Below are 19058 nucleotides of genomic sequence, written 5' to 3'. Positions count from 1 at the left end.
AGCACCAAGAATGTCATAGTGGAAGAGAGTCCTGTGCGCAGGGGAAGAGACTGGGCTGGCTGCGTGTCTTTCTGGAGAGGGGCCCTGGCAAACGCAGCAGATTTGGACTTTGCCAAAGGCTCCCGACTCAGATGAGCAGTCCGGAAACAAGAGGAGGGACCGTCTTGTAGGTCAGCAACCGCTGAAGAAACACGAAGCAGAGAGTTGGAATAAATGGTCAATTTTCAAGGCTCGGAAAGGAGACCTGAGCTTTTTTAACTTGATCTGGAGTTTGGGGTGATCAGTGAAGTGGCCCAGTTTGCTGAGGGCGCGAAACTGTTCAGGGCTATTAAATAAAGAGAGATTGTGAAGAGCTCAAGAAGGGAGTGAATGGGCAGAGGCCAGTGCCACCTTGGGTCCCTCTGCCCTCCGCAGCTGGAGGCTGCCATGCTTCTGAGGACCAGCTGGGGGAAACCCAAGGAAGGCTCTGGCGCTCGAACCGACTTTTGGGTTTTCCTTTGGGGCACCTGGTTGGGCACTGCTTGAGGAGGAGCGGGGGGTTCTCAGGTTCCTCTGTCCTTGGATGCCAGCCTGTGGAAGCGGGCGCCTGGCACAAGGTGGCAGGAGAAGGCCGGGTGGTGGCAGCACCCACCCAGGACTGCAAGGACTCTCTCCCCGGGAGGGAGGCAGCGAGAGGGCGCTGCCATGTGGCCTGTCCTTGGCATCTCTTCCAGAACAAGAGTGAGCTGCTGTCCACCGTGCGAACCCTGGAGGGCCTGGGTTACAACCTCTATGCCAGCCTGGGCACGGCCGACTTCTACACGGAGCATGGCATCAAGGTGGGCTGGGCAGGGGGCTGCTGCGCTTAACATCCCTGTCAGTTTGGCTGGTGCTGAGCCTGGGGGGGGGGCTGGGGGGGGATGGAAAAGGACCCTGCAGGTGGGAGTGGGGCAAGGGGTCCATTTCCAGGGCCATGTGGGGTTGGGGGAGATGCTACTGCGTTCAACAACCGGAGCGTCATTTGGCCCCCTCCCTTGCCAAGTTCAGTGGACCCCCCCCCCCTTCTTATCCCCTGCGGGGGGCCACTGAGTGAAGACTTCTAAGGCCAGTTCCCTCTGTACCAGCCCTGGAGGGACTGGAAGTTTGACATGTAATAATAATGATGATGGTGATAAGGATAATAATACTTTATTTATACCCCGCCCATCTGGCTGGGTTTCCCCAGCCACTCTGGGTGGCTCCCAACCAAATATTAAAAACATGATGCAGCATTATAACTTCCCCCACCCCCCATTTTTACAAGGCCTCCCTCCAAATCAGAATTGTAGCGTTGGAAGGGACCCCAAGGAATCTCAACTAGATCACACACAACATATTTCCTTCCTCTTTAGCCACCAGTTTGTGCCTTACTGCGTGTGGGGCTCGGGAAAACCTTCCTATGGGGGGGAGGCAAGGCATGGGGTGCCCTAAATCCTAAAGCTGTGCAGTTGGGAGGGGCCTCCAAAGGTCCTCCAGTCCAGCCCCCTGATCCCTAGCCTCATGTGGCCCTTCCCAGGCCCCGGGGCCAGAGCGGGCCCTCCGTCCTGGCTGGGCGTGGCTGACCTGGGTCTCCCCCCGTTGTCTCGGCGGCAGGTGATGGCTGTGGACTGGCACTTTGAGGAGGCCGACGGGGGCGAGGTGGCCGGCAAGGAGCGCAGCATCCTGGACTACCTGGCGGAGAACCACTTTGACCTGGTCATCAACCTCTCCATGCGCAACTCGGGCGGCCGCAGACTCTCCTCCTTCGTCACCAAGGGCTACCGCACCCGCCGGCTGGCCATCGACTACTCCGTGCCCCTCATCATCGACATCAAGTGCACCAAGCTCTTCGTCGAGGTGGGGGGCAGAGTGCTGGGCTCTGGGGGTGGGAGACCCCACTTAGGGGTTCTGAAAGGGGAGGGTGGGAGGCAAGCATTGGGGGGGGGTTTCCAGGGGGGTTTTCCAGGGCAGTTGTGACCCCCTCCTCTGCTCCCCGCAGGCCCTTGGGCAGATTGGGGGGGCTCCTCCACTGAAGATGCACGTGGACTGCATGACCTCGCAGAAGCTCATCCGCTTGCCAGGTGGGACCTGGGATATGGGGGTGCCTGGGGGAGGGAGGGGGGTATTAGGCAGGCAGAAGAGCATCTTCCCTAGAGCCCACCCTGGCCCTCACTTGCCGGTGTTGGGGTCCTGGCTCCATCCGTGGGGCTGGAGGGCAGACCTGGCTTGAGTTCTGTCCATGAGGCTGGAGTGAAGCACCGGTCCCTTGGACCCACACGGCTTGTGGGCCCCAGACACTCTGAACAGGTCATGGCTGGCCAGCCCTGCCTTGGTTTCCCTGACGGTGTGCTCCGTCGCCTGCGCACTTGACATTTTGGGGTTTATACTGGGCATTCCGTTCTTATGGAACCTCCAGCTCCAAAGGCAGTCTGTCTGGACTGCAGGTTCTGAGGGGGTTTTGGCCACTGTGAGAAGAGGGTGCTGGACCAGACGCAACTCAGGCTCCCGCCCTGAGCGCCTTTGCCTGCCAGCAAGTCCATTCTGTGTGCGATGGGGCGATGAGTGCTTGGAGGAGCCTGGTGCTGGGTACCCCCTTGGGCAGAGGCTGAGCTGGACCCGTTGGGCACCTGCCTGACTCCCGGGGGGGGGCTCCCTCCGCTGACCTTGGCCCCCCTTCTCCCCCTCCAGGGCTCATCGACGTCCACGTGCACCTGCGGGAGCCAGGGGCCACCCACAAGGAGGACTTCGCATCCGGCACGGCAGCTGCCCTGGCTGGCGGCATCACCATGGTGTGTGCCATGCCCAACACCTCCCCAGCTATCATTGACGCCGGTTCCTTTGCCCTGGCGCAGAAGGTAAAGAGGGGGTTGGATTAAATGACCCTCCGGACCCCTTGCAGCTCACAGTTCTGTGACTGCGGAGAAGGGAGGTGGGCGACGGATCCTGCTTTTGGGTTTCCCATAATGGGCATCTGGTTGGCCTCTCTGAGACAGGATGGGCTCCCTTTGCCCCAGCATGGCTCTTCCTTGGTGGGGGTCGCTGTAGCCCCTGGTTGGGGGGTTGGCAAAGGGTGTGCCAGCCCCGTTGTGAAACTGGGTTTGCCTCTCTGCCCTCTCCCCCCATCCCACAGCTGGCGGAGGCCGGGGCCCGCTGCGATTACGCGCTCTACGTGGGCGCCTCCTCGGACAACGCCGGCTCCCTGGGGCCCCTGGCCGGAGCAGCCGCTGGCCTGAAGATGTATTTGAACGACACCTTTTCGGACCTCAAGATGGACAACGTCTCCCTGTGGATGGAGGTGGGTTGGGCACGCGAGACGCACGTCGAGGCAGACCTTCCCCTCCCTTCTCTGGCCGTGGGGTCCAGGAATCCTGTCTTAACTGGGGGAGGCCTTCGGCCAACACCCCAGAACACAAAATCGCCTTGCTCTGCTGCTTCATTTTGGGGGAAGTGGCACAGCTACAGGCGCCCTGTAACGCCTGTTCAACCTCTGTAAGAATTCAGCATTTTAGGGCAGCCGCAGTTACACTTTGAAACTCCCTGCCTATTGATATCAGGAATCACTGGGCTCTTTTGTTGAGACAAGCCAAGATGCTTAGGAAGTCTGTGTGAATCTCTTTCATCGCTTGTACGCCATTTCACCATCGATACGATAATCTTTGTCATTGTCCCATACAGAACAACAAAATTGAAAAAATCTGCATCTGACATTCAAAAACCAACAAGCCTGCTATCCCAACTATCCCAGTCTGGTTAACTCCTAAAAACGCTGATACCCCATAATTAAATACTATATACTCACATAGAGACTACCTTACACTGCGTTTAGAACCAAAATCGCATCATGCAGCATGATAATGGGGGGTGGTCGACCCGCCCCCTTGCACCCGGGGGGGTCTCCTTCTCTCGCCCCTTTGCGTTTGGGGGGTCTCCCTCACTCGCTCCTCTCTCTCTGCCCCGGCAGCACTTTGAAAAGTGGCCCAAGCACCTTCCCATCGTGGCTCACGCAGAGAAGCAGACGGTGGCCGCCATCCTGATGGTGGCCCAGCTGTACCAGCGCCCCGTCCACATCTGCCACGTGGCGCGGAAGGAGGAGGTGAGCGGGTCGGAAGGGGTGGGGGGTGGCGGGCCAGGGGGGCTGGAGGGGTCCTTGGCCGGGAAGACTTCTCCTGCAGGAAGGGGGCAAGGGGACACGCCAGGCTGGCAAAGCACCTCCAGCCTTGGGTGGCTTGAAAGAGGGCAGGACAGATTCATGGAGGGGGGAGAGGGCGATCGATGGCCCCTGGCTGGCGTGGCTCTGTGCTGACTCCATGCCCACGAGGCAGCGACGCTGCTGAATCCCAGGGGCTGGGAACCACTGGAGGGCAGAGGGCTCCTGGGCTGGGTGGGGAAACAGGATGCCAGGCAAGATGCCATGCAGCATCCGGGCTCTTCTGGTGCCTCCAAGCTCAGAGACCGTCTGTCTAGAGTCCTAGGTTGCTAGGACTCAGGATGAGGCCAGATAGGGGGGGCTGCAGGCCTGATTCAGCAGGCACCTGGGCACGCGAAGGGGTGAGAGGCAGTGGGAAGGGAGCAGGCTGTGGGCTGTGTTGCGTTCCCAAAGACAGGAAGGATTGGACTCTGATTAATAGAATACACACGAGGCTTGACCAGCAAGACTCTGGGAGGAAGTGCAAATAATAATCCGTCCACCCCTCGGCCCAGGTCGTTTTATTCACAAAAGAACTTTTTACACAGTGTTAGTAAGAACCAATCAGATTTCCTCTGAGCATTTCAGAAAAACCCACGTGGGGACAAAGTTAAAGTTAAAACTACAAAGAGCTAATTTGAGCATGCATACGTAGTTCAGAGTAAATAAAAGAGGAAGCAAGGAGGAGGTCATAAACAGGAGTGGAAGGATGGCAAGGAAAGAGTATCTCCTTGTGAACTCTCTTCCTGGCCCTTAAGATCTACCTAAAGATTCACAAACTACATCAAAGCTTCCTTCTGTCTTTATGACCCAGGATGCCTGGTGAAGCAACTGGCCTGTGTTTTAGAATGCTTATATGTGCCTGTCAGGAGCAGAGAAAGCAAATGGCAGAGGTGGAGAGGCCTGTGGGATTCGATCAGAAATTATTGTCAATAAGTCAAACCCAGTCAACGCAATGCTTTCATTGCGGACACAATGGCTCAAAGGGGGCCAGTTGACCAACAGCAGTGGGGGGGGGATCCGCATGGGGGGGGCGCTGGAAGGGGAGAAGGGGGGCAGAGGTAGGTCTGCCTTTTCCTGCAACGGGGAGTCAGGAAGCTGCTTGGGGAGGGAAGGTCATCGTGATGCAGATCTGCCTTTTCACCCCACAACTAAGGGGTGAAGGGCTAAGGGTTGTGTGACCCCCCTCCCCCCCCCCACAGATCCTGATCATCAAGGCGGCGAAGCAGAAGGGCATTGAGGTGACCTGCGAGGTGGCCCCCCACCACCTCTTCCTGTGCCAGGAGGACCTGGGGCGCATCGGGGAGGGCAGGGGGCAGGTGCGGCCCATGCTGGGCACCCACGAGGACATGGAGGCCCTCTGGGAAAACATGGACACCATCGACTGCTTTGCCACGGACCACGGTAAGGGGGGGCTGGGGGGTGTTGCCTTTTAACCCCGGAGTGGCCTCGGGGGGGGGTGCAGCTGCTGGGAAGGTGGGGGGAAGATCTGCCTGCCATGCTCAGTCAGAGCCCCATAACTAATAGAGAGGCAGTGTGGTTCAGTGGTTAGAGTCTTGTCCTAAGGGTCAAATCCTCACCCAGCCATGAAACTCACAGGGGCGGCCAAGCGTTCTCTCTCTCTCAGTGTAGCCCACCTTGCAGGGTTGTTGTGGAGATAGATAATAGGATGGGATAGATAAATGGGGGGGAAGGGGTGCTGTGTGGGGCCCTGGTCTCTTCTGCCACGCGTCTCTCTCGCACTCAGCTCCCCACACGCTGGAGGAGAAGCTGGGCAAGGAGCCCCCGCCCGGCTTCCCGGGCCTGGAGACCATGCTGCCCCTGCTGCTGACGGCCGTCTCCGAGGGACGGCTCAGCGTGGAAGACCTGGTCCAGCGTCTCTACGAGAACCCCCGGCGCATCTTTGGGCTCCCCCTGCAAGAGGACACCTACATCGAGGTGAGGCGGGGGGGGGGGAGCCCTCCTGTGGGGGGGGGACATGGCAGTGCGAGGGGGCCTCCCAGGAAAGGCCCTGCTGCCTTCTCCTCCAGCCGTGATGCCCTCTATCTCTCTCTGCCGGTCCTGGCCAGCTGCCTCCTGGGGAGTGCAAGTAGAGGGAGGTGAGCCTCCAGGATCAGGCCAATGCCCAGCAGCTGCCTCTCCTCACAGGGGCCAAAGACCCCTAAGAACATGGAACCCAGATAGACTGCCTCTGGATCTGGAGGTTCCATAAGAAGAGCCGCCTGGATCAGGCCAAAGGCAGCCCAGTATCCCAATCATACATTTAATAATAATAATAATAATAATAATAATAATAACAACATTTTTTTATTTATATCCTGCCCTCCCCAGCCGAAGCCGGGCTCAGAGCAGCTGACAACAATATAAGTAACACAGTTTACATGAAATCACAATTAATTGAAATGCATTCTAAAATCAATTCATTCTAAAATCAATTCAAAATCAAATTAATGGCAACCATTGGGCTAGAGTTCTGTGAGGAGTACCAAAGGAGGGGGTCAGGCTGTGCCTTGGCCTAAGGCCTAAGGTGGAACAGCTCTGTCTTGCAGGCCCTGCGGAAAGATGTCAAGTCCCGCAGGGCCCTAGTCTCTTGGGACAGAGCGTTCCACCAGATCAGGGCCACGGCCGAAAAAGCCCTGGCTCTGGTTGAGGCCAGCCTAACCTCCCTGTGGATGTTTTTATTTGAAGACCATAAGGTCCTCCGTGGGGGACATTTCCCAACCAGCTGCCCCCAGTGGCCGGGCAGAGCCAGCGACAGCCCCCTCCTCCCCCATGGATTTGTCCAAGCCCCCTAGGCTGGTGGCCATTGCTGGGTCTCCTTTGGCAGGGAGTTCCACCGTTTAACTATGTTCTGGGGGGAAGCTGCTGCTGCTGTTGCCCCCCAGCCCTGCTTGCTTCCTGCAGGCACCTGGGGGCCAGAAGAGGCTGCTGAAGGGCCGGGGCTCAGGGGCAGGGCATCTGCCTTGCATGCAGAAGGTCCCACGCTCCATCCCCGCTGGCAGCATCTCCTGGGGGGCTGGGAAAGACCCCTTGTCTGAAACCATGGAGATCCCCTGCTGCAGTCCAGAGGAACCCCGTGGTTTGACTCTGTCTGAAGCAGCCTCCTATGGAGGTTCCTGTGGACCAGGTGGGCCGTGGGCCTGATCCACCAACTGCAGGGCTCCTGGTCCTCTAGGAAAGACTCCCCTTGGCATGGGACCCCCAGGGGCTGGGGGGCTGAGGCTCCCGTGGGGCTGAGCCATTTCCTGCCGGCAGGTGGACCTGGAGCAGGAGTGGCTGGTGCCCCCCAACACGGCCTTCAGCAAGGCCCGCTGGACGCCCTTCGAGGGGATGCGGGTGAAGGGGACCGTGCGCCGGGTCATCCTCCGCGGGGAAGTGGCCTACATCGACGGGCAGGTAAGCGGGGCAGGGAGGGCGGAGAGGGAGGGGCTGAGAGGGGCGCGCGGGCCATAGAACCCTAGAATGGCAGTTGTGGATGGGGCCCTCCGGGGTCATCCAGTCCAGCCCCTGCCATGCAGGAATCTCAGCTGAAGCATCCAGGACAGAGGGCCCTCCAAACTCTGCCAGGGAAGGAGAATCCACCAGCCTCCAAGGCGGTCGAACAGCTCTTCCTATCAGGAAATTATCCCTTATTATTAAATACATTTATATACCACCTTTATTTTCCCGTCACGGTTCTCTCCCTTCCCATTTTATCCTCGCAACCACCCTGTGAGGAGGTAGGTCAGGCAAAGAGGTGAGTGACTCCCAAGGGGACCCAGGGAGCTTCATGGCTGAGTGGGGGATTCGAACCCGCCTCTTCCAGGTCTCAGTCCAGCACTCTAACCATTAGGCTGCACTGGCTTCCATGATTCCAAACCAGCTCTACCCATTAACTATTCTTGTCAGAGGAAGACTAGGTGTGATGCCAAGCTTGCACTTGGGAAAATTGAAGCTTTTCATGAAAGGAGGTGCAGCCCAGTGGGGCTTAACCCTTTCCTTCCCTGCTGCTGTCCTGGCAAAAATAAGCCCTGTGCCTTCTGTTCATCCTGGGATCCTGATGTTTAGTGCCGGCCGCTTTCCTTGGGCTGAAGGGGCCTGCGGATGCCGCTGCTTGGGGCGGGTTTCTGGGGCTCTGAGCGCCTCCTCTCTCTCCTTCCAGGTCCTTGTAGCTCCAGGCTATGGGCAGGATGTGCGGAAATGGCCGAGTGCGGTGCCAGCCAAAGAGATCCTGAAGGTAGGCGCTGGGGCCCAGAATGCCCCCCCCCAGGGGGCGGGAAAGGTGAGGGAACCCACCTGCCAGGCTGCCCAGCACCCACACCACTTCCTGCACCCCTTTCTGTGGGGCTATGAGGGTCTCTCTCTATCCTTAACCTTCTGCCCCATAGAGGGATGAAGGAGAGGGGGCTTAGTCCGCGAAAGGGGAACGGCAGGGTGTTTGGGTGCTGCTTTTAGACAGCAAAGTTCCAAGTCTAAGCAGACAGGAGATCTCTCAGGAAAGACACGCAAGAGCAAAAGGAGGCCTGAGAGAGGGAGAGGGAGTCTGGCCTTCATTTAATTCATAAACTTTATGCACCACCAAGGAAATCCAGAGCACTTTAAGAAATACAAAAGTTAAAATAACTAAAACAGGTTACTTTGCACCAACTTTCCAAACCCCTGGGCAGGTGTTTTTAGCAGTGGCCAAACAGAGTTCAGTGACAGGCCTGCCTGTTATCAAGAGGCAGGGAGTTCCAAAGGGCAGATCCTGCCACACACGAGTTCTTCCCAATGCGGAACGGCTCTTGGGTGGCCCCTGCAGGACCAAAGTGGGTCCATGGGGGGTAAGATAAATTGCTCCCAGGCTGTTAAGGGACAATCTCTTGGTGACTCAAAGCAGAGCCTCAGGCCAGTCCTTCCGAGCAGAAAGCGGAAAAGGTGTCTGTGTTGGAGCTTTGAGACCCCACCAGCCGTGGAAAATCCAGGCAGGGGGATTGGTCCTGTTTTGAGCCAACTATGGGGAGGGGAGGGGGGTCTTTGCAGTAGCGCCTGTGCTCCTTTGCTGTCCTTTTCCTACAAATTCAGGGGCACACCCCTTGCAAGGGGGTGCTGCTGCTGCTGCTGTGTGTCTGTCATCCTCACACGCCACTGGAGCAGGTGGGAGATGCCATTCCCCCCCCCCCCATTGCTTAACTCTCTTCCCTTTCAGACGCCAGAGCGGCCCCTCCCCACCGTCCAGCCAGAGGCCTTGCGCTGTCGAGCGTCCAGCCCCCGTCGAGCCGGACCGGTGGGAGACGCCCGGTTCTTCCTGGCCCCCCGCATCCACCGTGCCTCGGACCCCGGGCTGCCAGGTGACGGGCGCAGGGGGGTGGCGGGAGGGGGGTCCTTCCTGGGGGCAAAGAGGTGCTGTTGGAAAGGCCTCCCGTCTTCCTCTAATGCTGGTCCTCCTCTTCCTCTCTCCATCCTCCGGCAGCCGAAGATCTCAGGGAAAAAGTGGTCAAGAAAACGGTGGAGCCGCCAGGTGAGGTTTCCTTCCCCCCCTTGCAGAGCCCCTCGTCTCCTTTCTCTCGTAAAACGGATGCGCCGCTGGGTTGCTTTTAGAAAATTAAGAAAACCACGCCATAAAATGATCGATGAAGAGTTAGCAGCAATAATTTAAGGCTGTGGAAAAGTTAAAATAGCAGTGGACCAAAAGCTGATGGGAACTCACAGCAACGAGATCTCGGTCTCTGGATGTGCTTTCCTAAGCAATAATGCACAGCACAGGCGCTGGCCTGGTGTCAAGTAGCAGGGAGTTTCAGAGGGCAAAGTTCTGATTTTTCACAAATTGGGACAGGGTATTACGCAGCCCCTGTGGCCGTGCCCACTTTGCTGATCCAAGAAACCAGGTGGGTCCGTGTGGGGAAAGGGGATCTCTAGGTAAACTGCTCCCAATTTGTTCAGGGCTTTGTGTACTGGGGTGTTTCCAGGATCAGAGAGGAGCTGGGGGGGGGGTTTCCTGCCATACCGTGGCGAGAGGCAGATCCTGCCGCCCCCGCTGGGTGGTGCCTCTCTGGTCCTCCTCTCGGGCGGGGCTGACCTTCCTTTCCTCCCGCAGACTTGGCCATGATCCAGGACGGCCCCCTGTACCTGGCAGGCCCCTTGCCCAGGCAGACGTCCCCGCAGAGCCTGCCGCACCCCCAGACTTCGCCGCTCCTCCACCCGCTGGTCGGGCAGCACGTCTTGTCCGTCAAGCAGTTCACCAAGGGACAGGTACTCGCGCAGAGACACTCTGGGACACCCCGCTCCTCTGGCCTGCCTTGGGGAAGGGAAAAGCCCAGAGAGGAGCCTGCAGGATCAGGCCAGATGCCCCAAGGGAGACCCACCAGAGCCTTCTCCCCTCCCGGGGCTTCCAGCCACTGGGATTCAGAAGCATTGCTGGCCAGCCTGGCCAGGAGCCACCCAAAGCCCTCTCCTCCTCCATGAATCTGCCCGGCCCTCTTCTCAAGCCATCCAAGTGGCTTCACTGTATCCTGCGACAGGGAGTTCCACAGTTTAACCATGTGCTCTCTGTGTGAAGAAGGACTTTCTGTCGTCTGTCTTGACTCTCCCGACCTCCATTGGGTCTCCGGGATCGAGTCTTATGAGGGGGGAGGAAAGCTTTTCTCTGTCCACTTTCTCGCAGGCTAGGGAGAACTTTTTAAGCTTTGATCGTGTGTTGCCATTTCTCTAAACTGAAAAAGTCCCAACTGCTGTGACCATTCCTCATGGGGCAGTCGCTCCCTCCCCTCAATCACTGACCTCGTCTGACCCTTCCCTAAGTTTTCAGTACCGAACCATATCTTCCGAACGCTGCCGAGCACCATAGAATAGTATAATGCCCTTGGTAGCATTTTGAGACCCCCTCTTCTGTCCGACTGAGCGTCCCTCTCCCCTCTGCTGCAGATGTCTCACCTCTTCAACGTGGCCCACAACCTGCGCATGATGGTCCAGAAGGAGCGCAACATAGACATCCTCAAGGTGAGGTGGGGGCCGGGGGGTAGGGGGTGGGGGAAGGGGTAGGGGGTTGGGGTTGGGGAAGGGGAAGGGGAGCCCCCCACCTGTACTGAGGTCCGCCGCTTCCTCCCGCGCAGGGCAAGGTGATGGCGTCCATGTTCTACGAGGCCAGCACGCGCACCAGCAGCTCCTTTGCCGCCGCCATGTACCGCCTGGGGGGTTCCGTCCTGCCCTTTTCGGAGGCCACCTCCTCCTGCCAGAAGGGGGAGTCGCTGGCGGACTCGGTCCAGACCATGAGCTGCTACGCCGACGTCTTGGTGCTGAGGCACCCCCAGCCGGGGGCCGTGGAGGTGAGCTCTGGCCAAGGCCGCTCTGGTGGGGCGCAGGGCCCTCGGGGGCCCCACCAAAGAGAATCCTAGAATTCCTAGGACTGTCGAGTTGGGAGGGGCACCCAAAGGTTATCCAGTCCCACCCCTTCAGTGCAAAGGGATCTCTGAGCATCCAAGGTGAGGCTGCTCCCCTCCGAGGGAGACCGTCCCAGAGGATTGGGGTCTAGCAATCATCATCCCAAGAAAGGGAGCAGATCGGATCCTGCTAATTACAGGCCAATTAGTCTCCTAAGCATTATCAATAGACTAAATGCTGCCCACTGACGTAATAAACTTGAGGATTGGAAGGAGTGAGAACATGTCCTTACAGAAGCAGAAGGTCAACTTTACAGCAAGGCCTAGGACTCCAACGGCTTGTGGGAAAATATACCTCCAGAAAAGGAGGGTCCCTCTACGCAGCTTTCATAGATTTTCAATCTGCCTTCGATTTAATATCTCGAGATAGGCTTTGGGGGAAACTAAGCGCCTCAAACAAAGACAGGCGTCTACTGTGTCTTATCCGCAGTTTATACGAAAACACCCAGTTCTGGGTTAGGTGTGAGCGACAGGGCCATTTATCCACGGAAATCCAAACCTCCCATGCTGTTAAACAAGGCTGCGTCCTTGCGCCTACTTTATTCAACTTCTATATTAACTCCTTAGTAGGAAACATGGAGAAAGGAAATGCCCACCCCCCTAAATTGGCTGGTACACCCCTCTCGGTTCTCTGATATGCGGATGACCGTTCCAGTGTTGAGGAGAAGGAACAGATCCAGCACAGGCTCTCAGCGGGGCTCAGTTCCCTAAAGCCTCTTGTTTTCCCTCCCTGGGTCTGTGGATGGGCTGCTTCTTCCGCCCAGAGGAGGCTCTGAGCCACTTCACTCCCACCCCAGGCAGCAGAGTTATTGGTTTGTTTATTTATTTGATTGCATTTCTGGACCACCTTATTCTCCAAGGAGCCCAAAGGGCTGTACGTGCTTCTCCCGCTTCCCATTTCATCCTCACAATGACCCTGCAAAGTAGGCTAGGCTGAGAAAGGCAGCGATTGGCCCAAGGGTCACTCCCAGTGAGAGCTTCGTGGCCAACTGGGAATTTGAACCCTGGGCTCTCGTGTGGCCCTGGGAACCAGAAAGGATGAAATGGGGACCGTGGTTGGTACAATCTCTCCACGGCAGCCGTGAAAGGGCTCTGCAGGAGCGCCCCTGCTGACTCCCTCCTTCCCTCCTTCCTTCCTCCTTGTGCCAGCTGGCTGCCAAGCACTGCCGCAAGCCTGTCATCAACGCGGGCGACGGGGTCGGGGAGCACCCCACGCAAGGCCTGCTGGACATCTTCACCATCCGGGAGGAGCTGGGCACCGTCAACGGCATGACGGTGAGGGGACCTCGCTCGGAAGGGGGGGATTGGGGGTGGCGTCTTTGCGGGGGCCTCCGCCCCAGCCAGGGGTGCTGACGGCTGCCTCTGCCCTCCCCCCAGATCACCATGGTGGGCGACTTGAAGCACGGCCGGACCGTCCACTCTCTGGCTCGCCTGCTCACCCTCTACCGGGTCAGCCTGCGCTACGTCACGCCACCCAACCTCCGCATGCCAGCCGACATCTTCCACTTCGTGGCCTCCAAGGGGATCAAGCAGGTGAGGGGGAGGGGGCTGCGCTGGGGGTCCCCCCCTGCTGTATTTTAAAAGAGTATCAGAAGCAAATCTATTAGCGTTTGATTTAATTTGCTGCTCTCTACGGAAGCCGTTCCCTTCCTAAATTTAACCGATTTGGGCATTTTTAGACTGCTTAAACTCGGAGGTGAGCAACATTTTAACTTCTAAGCCCGCTCTTAATGGTTCATGCAACACCTTAAAGAAAAGCACAGCCAAGAGAGATACACAAGCTCAGCATCCGGCAGAGACCCCGTTTATTAGAGGAGCTATTGCCATAGGGCCGGCTCCATAAACCTCTGCTTCAGAGAACCACCAGTTAGGGGAGCTGCCCCAAAGGCACCTTTTAACAAAGTTCTTTTTTTCCAAATGCAGTACAGGCAACCCCCAATTTGCACAGGGACGGCGTTCTGGGTTATTGTGTGTGTCGGTGGAAATAATAACAACAACAACAACAATAATATAGTATTATTTATACCCCATCCATCTGGCTGGGTTTCCCCAGCCACTCTGGGCGGCTTCCAACAAAACACTAAAATGCAATAACCTATTAAACATTAAAAGCTTCCCTAAACAGGGCTGCCTTCAGATGTCTTCTAAATGTCAGGTAGTTGTTGTTCTCTTTGACATCTGGTGGGAGGGCATTCCACAGGGCGGGTGCCACCACCGAGAAGGCACTCTGCCTGGTTCCCTGCAACCTCACTTCTCGCAAGGAGGGAACTGCCAGAAGGCCCTCAGAGCTGGACCTCAGTGTCCGGGCAGAACGATGGGGGTGGAGATGCTCCTTCAGGGATACTGGACTGCGTATAAGCCCTCCCCGCACCCTTCCAAGTCTGAAAAAGGCACATGCATGCACAATTAGGGGCACTTTGATCACGTGCCAGTGGTCGTACGTCATTAGCTCATAGGATGCATACCTGGAAGGTCAGGGAACTAGAACAATCCTGCTTTGCCTTGTTATCTTCCGTCCCCTCAGACTCTGGAGCCTCAAGAGTCACGCTTCACCCGCTGATCATCCTCCTTCCTTGACAACCAGACCTCCTTAGCTTACCATTCCTGTAGCTTCCCACACCTTGGGGAATCTCAAGGAAGGCACCTTGCGCCCTCAATCTTTGCAAACCCCCCGTCAGGGATAGTTAAGCCAGGAATGCCAGAGTCCAGCAGTTTATGCAGCGTAGGAGAGGTGCAAAAATACAGGGAGGCAAGAATCAAATCATGCCTTCATACCCAAGTTCTGCATAGAGAATGAATACAATTACCGTATCGGCCCAAATATAAGCCGCACTCCCCCCCCCCTTAAAAAAAAATTCCTCCCGTGAAAAGTTAAAGCATGGCTTATATTCGCAGTCTTATGGTATGCAGCCAGGAGTAGTGAGGAAGGGAACAGCTTATATTCGGGTATTTTTTTCTTTTCCCTCCTCCAATTTTAAAGGTGCGGCTTATATTCGGGCCAATATGGTATAATTGGAGATAGAAGGCTGCTGAGGGGCTAAAGCATTTTCTTCTTCTTCTCCCTTTTCCATGCTTGATCTGTGTGTTGCTTTGATACGTGCAAGCTGCCTCGAGTCCCCTTCTGCAGAAAAAGGCAGAGTATAAATCATGGGGTATTTTTACGCCTTAAACCGTTGTAGTTTTTCCCCCCTGGTGTTCTCTTTCCGCAAACGGCGTTGAAGCGGGCTCTGTTGCCGATGTTCCAGTCGAGAGGCGTGTGGATTTTAAGGAATAACAAAAAGGCAAGTAAATAAATGTAGGAGCCATAATTGCGGTCATAAATTCTCAGGAGGAGTTTGAGAACATTGAGGAGGCTCTGCCCGACACGGACGTCCTCTACATGACCCGCATCCAGAAGGAGCGCTTCGCCTCAGTCCAGGAGTTTGAGGCGGTGAGTGAGGAAGGGGCCCTGAGCTGCTGCCCCCACCCCGTGGCGCCCCCAAGTCCGCTGGCCCTCGGAGGCCCTGAAGCCACCCGGAGGGGATGGGGAAGAGGGTCCCTGGGCGGGAGGGGCGCCCCCCCGCCAGACACATGCTCACTGGCTGTGCTCCTCTCCCTCCTCAGTGTTTTGGGCAGTTCATCCTGACCCCTCACATCATGACCCGGGCCAAGAAGAAGATGGTGGTGATGCACCCGATGCCCAGGGTCAACGAGATCAGGTGCGCTGGCCAGGGAAATGCTTCAGGGTGTCAGATGGGGTGAAGGGACATTTTGGGTGGAGCCGAGGAATTTGGACCAGTGGTGGACCCAGCAGAGCCCCCATGTAGGAGGATCAAGACCTGTGGCTCGGGGGGGCAGGTTCATAAGCAGCAGAAGTCCCCAGCTTCTTCCCTGTTTGTTTGCTTCTGGCTGCTTTGAGACTCTGGAGCAGTAGAAGGGGGTGTCAGATGGGGGGGTGTAGTTTGGCGATGGGAACGCCCAGCCTCAGTCGGTCGCAGAGCATCAGAGTTGGAAGGGACCCCCAGGGTGTGGCATTCCCAAAGCAAAGCCAGGATTGAACTCTGATAAACTCTGATAAGATTGAACTCTGATAAAATTTAGCCTGGAGAAGAGGAGGTTAAGGGGTGACATGATAGCCATGTTCAAATATATAAAAGGATGTCACATAGAGGAGGGAGAAAGGTTGTTTTCTGCTGCTCCAGAGAAGCGGACACGGAGCAATGGATACAAACTACAAGAAAGAAGATTCCACCTAAACATTAGGAAGAACTTCCTGACAGTAAGAGCTGTTCGACAGTGGAATTTGCTGCCAAGGAGTGTGGTGGAGTCTCCTTCTTTGGAGGTCTTTAAGCAGAGGCTTGACAACCATATGTCAGGAGTGCTCTGATGGTGTTTCCTGCTTGGCAGGGGGTTGGACTCGATGACCCTTGTGGTCTCTTCCAACTCTATGATTCTATGATTCTATGATTCTATGATTCACACAGAGGCTTGAACCAGCAAGACTCTGGGAGGGGTGCGTATAATAATAATTCCTCACCACCCTCCGGCCCAGGTCGTTTTATTCACAAAAGAACTTTTTCACACAGTGTATAAAGTTAAAACTACAAAGAGCTAATTTCCTACTTGAGCATGCATATGCAATTCAGAGTAAATAAAAGAGGAAGCGAAGAGGAATGCTTTTAGGAAGGTCATAAACAGGAGTAAACAGGAGAGGACAGAAGGATGGCAAGGAAAGAGCATTTGCTATCTCCTTGTGAACTCTCTTCCTGGCCCCTAAGATCTGTCTAAAGATTAAACTACATCAAGGTAACCTACTGTCTTTATGTACTGAGGATGCCTGAGGAAGCAAGTGGCAACTGGGCTGTGTACGTGACTTGTCAAGCTAGATAAATAGACGGTAGAGGAAATGGCCAGAGATGCAGAAGGTTGTGGGATTTGATCAGAAATTATTGCCAATGAATCGAACCCAGTCAACGCCAGGCTTTCAGAGCGGACACAATGGCTTGATGCCTATTTTATAATTCCTCATCTTAAACCCATCTGATCCCCCCACTCTGGATATTTGCACTCCTACCCCAGGGGTCATCTACCCCCCCCCCCCCCGCAATGCAGGAACTGGAGCTGAGTTAGAAGAGCGGCCCACCTCGCAGGGCGGGTGGCAAAGCACCTTGCACAGGAGAAGCACGTCGTGTGCAGAGCTCTGGGCCCTCGGAAGGGCGAGGGGTGGCAACCTGGGGCGCTTGCTGACTTGGTGGCGATCATGACCTCCCCCTCTTTCTCTCCTTCCAGCGTGGAGGTGGACTCGGACCCGCGCGCCGCCTACTTCCGGCAGGCCGAGAACGGCATGTACATCCGCATGGCCCTGCTGGCCACTGTGCTGGGACGCTACTGAAGCCGCCTGGGCGGGACTCTGGGCCCTGGTCCGCCTTGCCCACCTGGCTCCTCCACCAAAGAGCAAAAAGCGGCGCTGCTGGAAGGCAGCCTGGGGACAGCTCCATGCTGGGGGGGGGGGGCACGAGACCCTGGGGGGGGGGCAAGCTCAGGAAAGGCCCCACCCTCCCTGCCTGCCTGCCCAGCTCTTGTCTTCCAGCCTCCAGGACGGGCTCTGTGGGGCTCTTTGCCTTCCCCTCTTGGGCTGAGCTGCTTCCTGGGCCAGCCCTGGAGACATTCCTCCTTCCCGAGGACCAAGTTCTGTTTGTTTTGGGTCTGGGTTGGCGGCCCCCTTTGGCAGGCGGCAACACCCTTCAGCCCTCGCTGCTTCCCTCAAACGGCCTGCTGACCGCAGTGACTTTTCTACACATACTAGTGAGCCAAGCGGATCCCTTTGTTTCCGTTTCTTTTTTTTTAATAAAAACAGTTGAATACAACCTACTGCTCTTTTGTGAACTGCTTTGGGGTGCCTGTGTGGCTTTCTTAATCCCACCAGCGTGTAAGTTTTATTAATACAGTGATGCCTCGCAAGACGGAAAACCCGCAAGACGAAAGGGTTTTCCGTCTGCAGAGGCGCTTCGCAGGACGAATTTCCCTATGGGCTTGCTTAGCAAGACGAAAAATGACGAAAAAAATCGAATTTTTTTTTTGCTCCAAAACCCCTTATTCTGAATCGCTAAGCTGCTAAAAGCATTTTAGCAGCAAAACCGCTAATCCCCCCCCCCAAAAAAGCCGTTTTTAGCCCTTTTTTATCCAATAGCGCTAATAGCGCTACTCCGTCAATGGGCTTGCTTCGCAAGACGAAAAAACCGCAAGACGAAAAGACTCCCGGAACGGATTCTTTTCGTCTTGCGAGGCACCACTGTAAATCCGTTCCAGAGAAACGGTTTGCACAGGGATTGGATGATTCCGAGAATTTCCCATGGAGAAAACTCCCTAAGGCCTTCCCAACTAACAAAAGTCAGGGAATAAAATCAGAAACAGTGTCACCATTAAACTACAGTGGTACCTTGGTTCTCAAACGCCTTGGTACTCAAACAACGTGGAACCCAAACACTGCAATTCTGGAAATGTGTGTTCCGGTTTGCGAACTTCTTTCGGAAGCCAAACGTGCTCTGTTTTGAGTGGTACGCAGAGGTCTGTTTTTTGCTAAACGTTTTGTTTTTTTGCGGCTTTTTTGGTTTGTTTCTGTGACTGTCGAACCCAGTTCAGTTACTGATTGACTGCAGTACATTGATTATTGCTTTCATTTTATGGATCAATGGTCTCATTGGATAGTAAAATTCATGTTAAATTGCTGCTTTAGGGGTTGTTTTTAAAAGTCTGGAAGGGATTAATCCATTTTTCAATACTTTCTATGGTAAAGTGCACCTTGGTTTTGGAACGCTTTGGTTTTGGAACAGACTTCTGGAATGGATTAAGTTTGAGAACCAAGGTACCACTGTACAAACTCACGCACACACAAACAAGCAAGCAAGCCATGAAAGCCTGGTTTTGCAGTGCAAAGAGTTGACAAGGGAGCAGGAAGAGGAGGTGAAGGCGATATCACGACGACTGCAAATGAAGATCTGCCTTTGTGACTCCTGTTCAGATATCTGAAACTAAAAAGTGTGAATATCTACTGCTACAGCAGGTTGAAAGCACCATAAGGTTTGACATTATCATTGCGCTTGTTAAGAAACATCGAAAACACCTTTCTCCCCACAAAGCTGGGCCACCTGTGAGAGGGAGGCGCCAGTCCAGACCTCTGACCTTCTGCAGGCCAAGCAAGCCACGGACCCCTCCCAGGGGAGGAAGGGCTTCCCCCAGCCAGCCAGTCCCTGGGAGAGACCCACACTACCTGGGAGAGAGAGCCTGCACTTCTCTCTTTCTTAGATCCTGCCCGGGCTTCTGGCTTTTGGCAGAGCCTTTTCCAGGCCAGCATCTCCTCCTTCTTGCAGGAATTTATGTCTAGGTGGGGGGGGGGGTTGCCCCTCCAGCAGATCTCCTGCACACGCAGCAGCCCACTCCCCAAACCAGCACAATCATGTTTGTGACTTTTGTGACTTGTCCCCACCTTGTTCCACCTG

At 55.8% G+C, this 19058-nt stretch overlaps 1 protein-coding gene across 2 annotated transcripts in view; it reads left to right on the top strand.

Moving 5' to 3' along the window:
• The window catches only part of CAD (carbamoyl-phosphate synthetase 2, aspartate transcarbamylase, and dihydroorotase), a 43358-nt gene extending 25932 nt beyond the window's left edge, over nucleotides 1–17426 (top strand). For both annotated transcript variants that reach the window (XM_083432415.1, XM_083432414.1), the window contains 20 exons: nucleotides 714–818; nucleotides 1612–1854; nucleotides 1997–2078; nucleotides 2686–2852; nucleotides 3128–3292; nucleotides 3959–4090; nucleotides 5386–5587; nucleotides 5931–6121; nucleotides 7439–7579; nucleotides 8325–8399; nucleotides 9351–9492; nucleotides 9615–9662; nucleotides 10239–10393; nucleotides 11066–11140; nucleotides 11254–11466; nucleotides 12730–12855; nucleotides 12958–13113; nucleotides 14909–15010; nucleotides 15184–15278; nucleotides 16849–17426. In XM_083432415.1, the coding sequence (XP_083288541.1) occupies nucleotides 714–818; nucleotides 1612–1854; nucleotides 1997–2078; nucleotides 2686–2852; nucleotides 3128–3292; nucleotides 3959–4090; nucleotides 5386–5587; nucleotides 5931–6121; nucleotides 7439–7579; nucleotides 8325–8399; nucleotides 9351–9492; nucleotides 9615–9662; nucleotides 10239–10393; nucleotides 11066–11140; nucleotides 11254–11466; nucleotides 12730–12855; nucleotides 12958–13113; nucleotides 14909–15010; nucleotides 15184–15278; nucleotides 16849–16951 (2718 nt within the window). In that variant the 3' untranslated portion in view covers nucleotides 16952–17426. The remainder of the gene's footprint in view (nucleotides 1–713; nucleotides 819–1611; nucleotides 1855–1996; nucleotides 2079–2685; nucleotides 2853–3127; nucleotides 3293–3958; nucleotides 4091–5385; nucleotides 5588–5930; nucleotides 6122–7438; nucleotides 7580–8324; nucleotides 8400–9350; nucleotides 9493–9614; nucleotides 9663–10238; nucleotides 10394–11065; nucleotides 11141–11253; nucleotides 11467–12729; nucleotides 12856–12957; nucleotides 13114–14908; nucleotides 15011–15183; nucleotides 15279–16848) is intronic.
• Nucleotides 17427–19058: the final 1632 nt, after the last annotated feature.

This window comes from Podarcis tiliguerta (genome assembly GCF_965153285.1).
Source record: "Podarcis tiliguerta genome assembly, chromosome: 3".
Lineage (NCBI taxonomy): Eukaryota > Metazoa > Chordata > Lepidosauria > Squamata > Lacertidae > Podarcis > Podarcis tiliguerta.
Note: the sequence above shows the minus strand (reverse complement) of the source record. Positions and strands in the feature narration are given on the sequence as shown.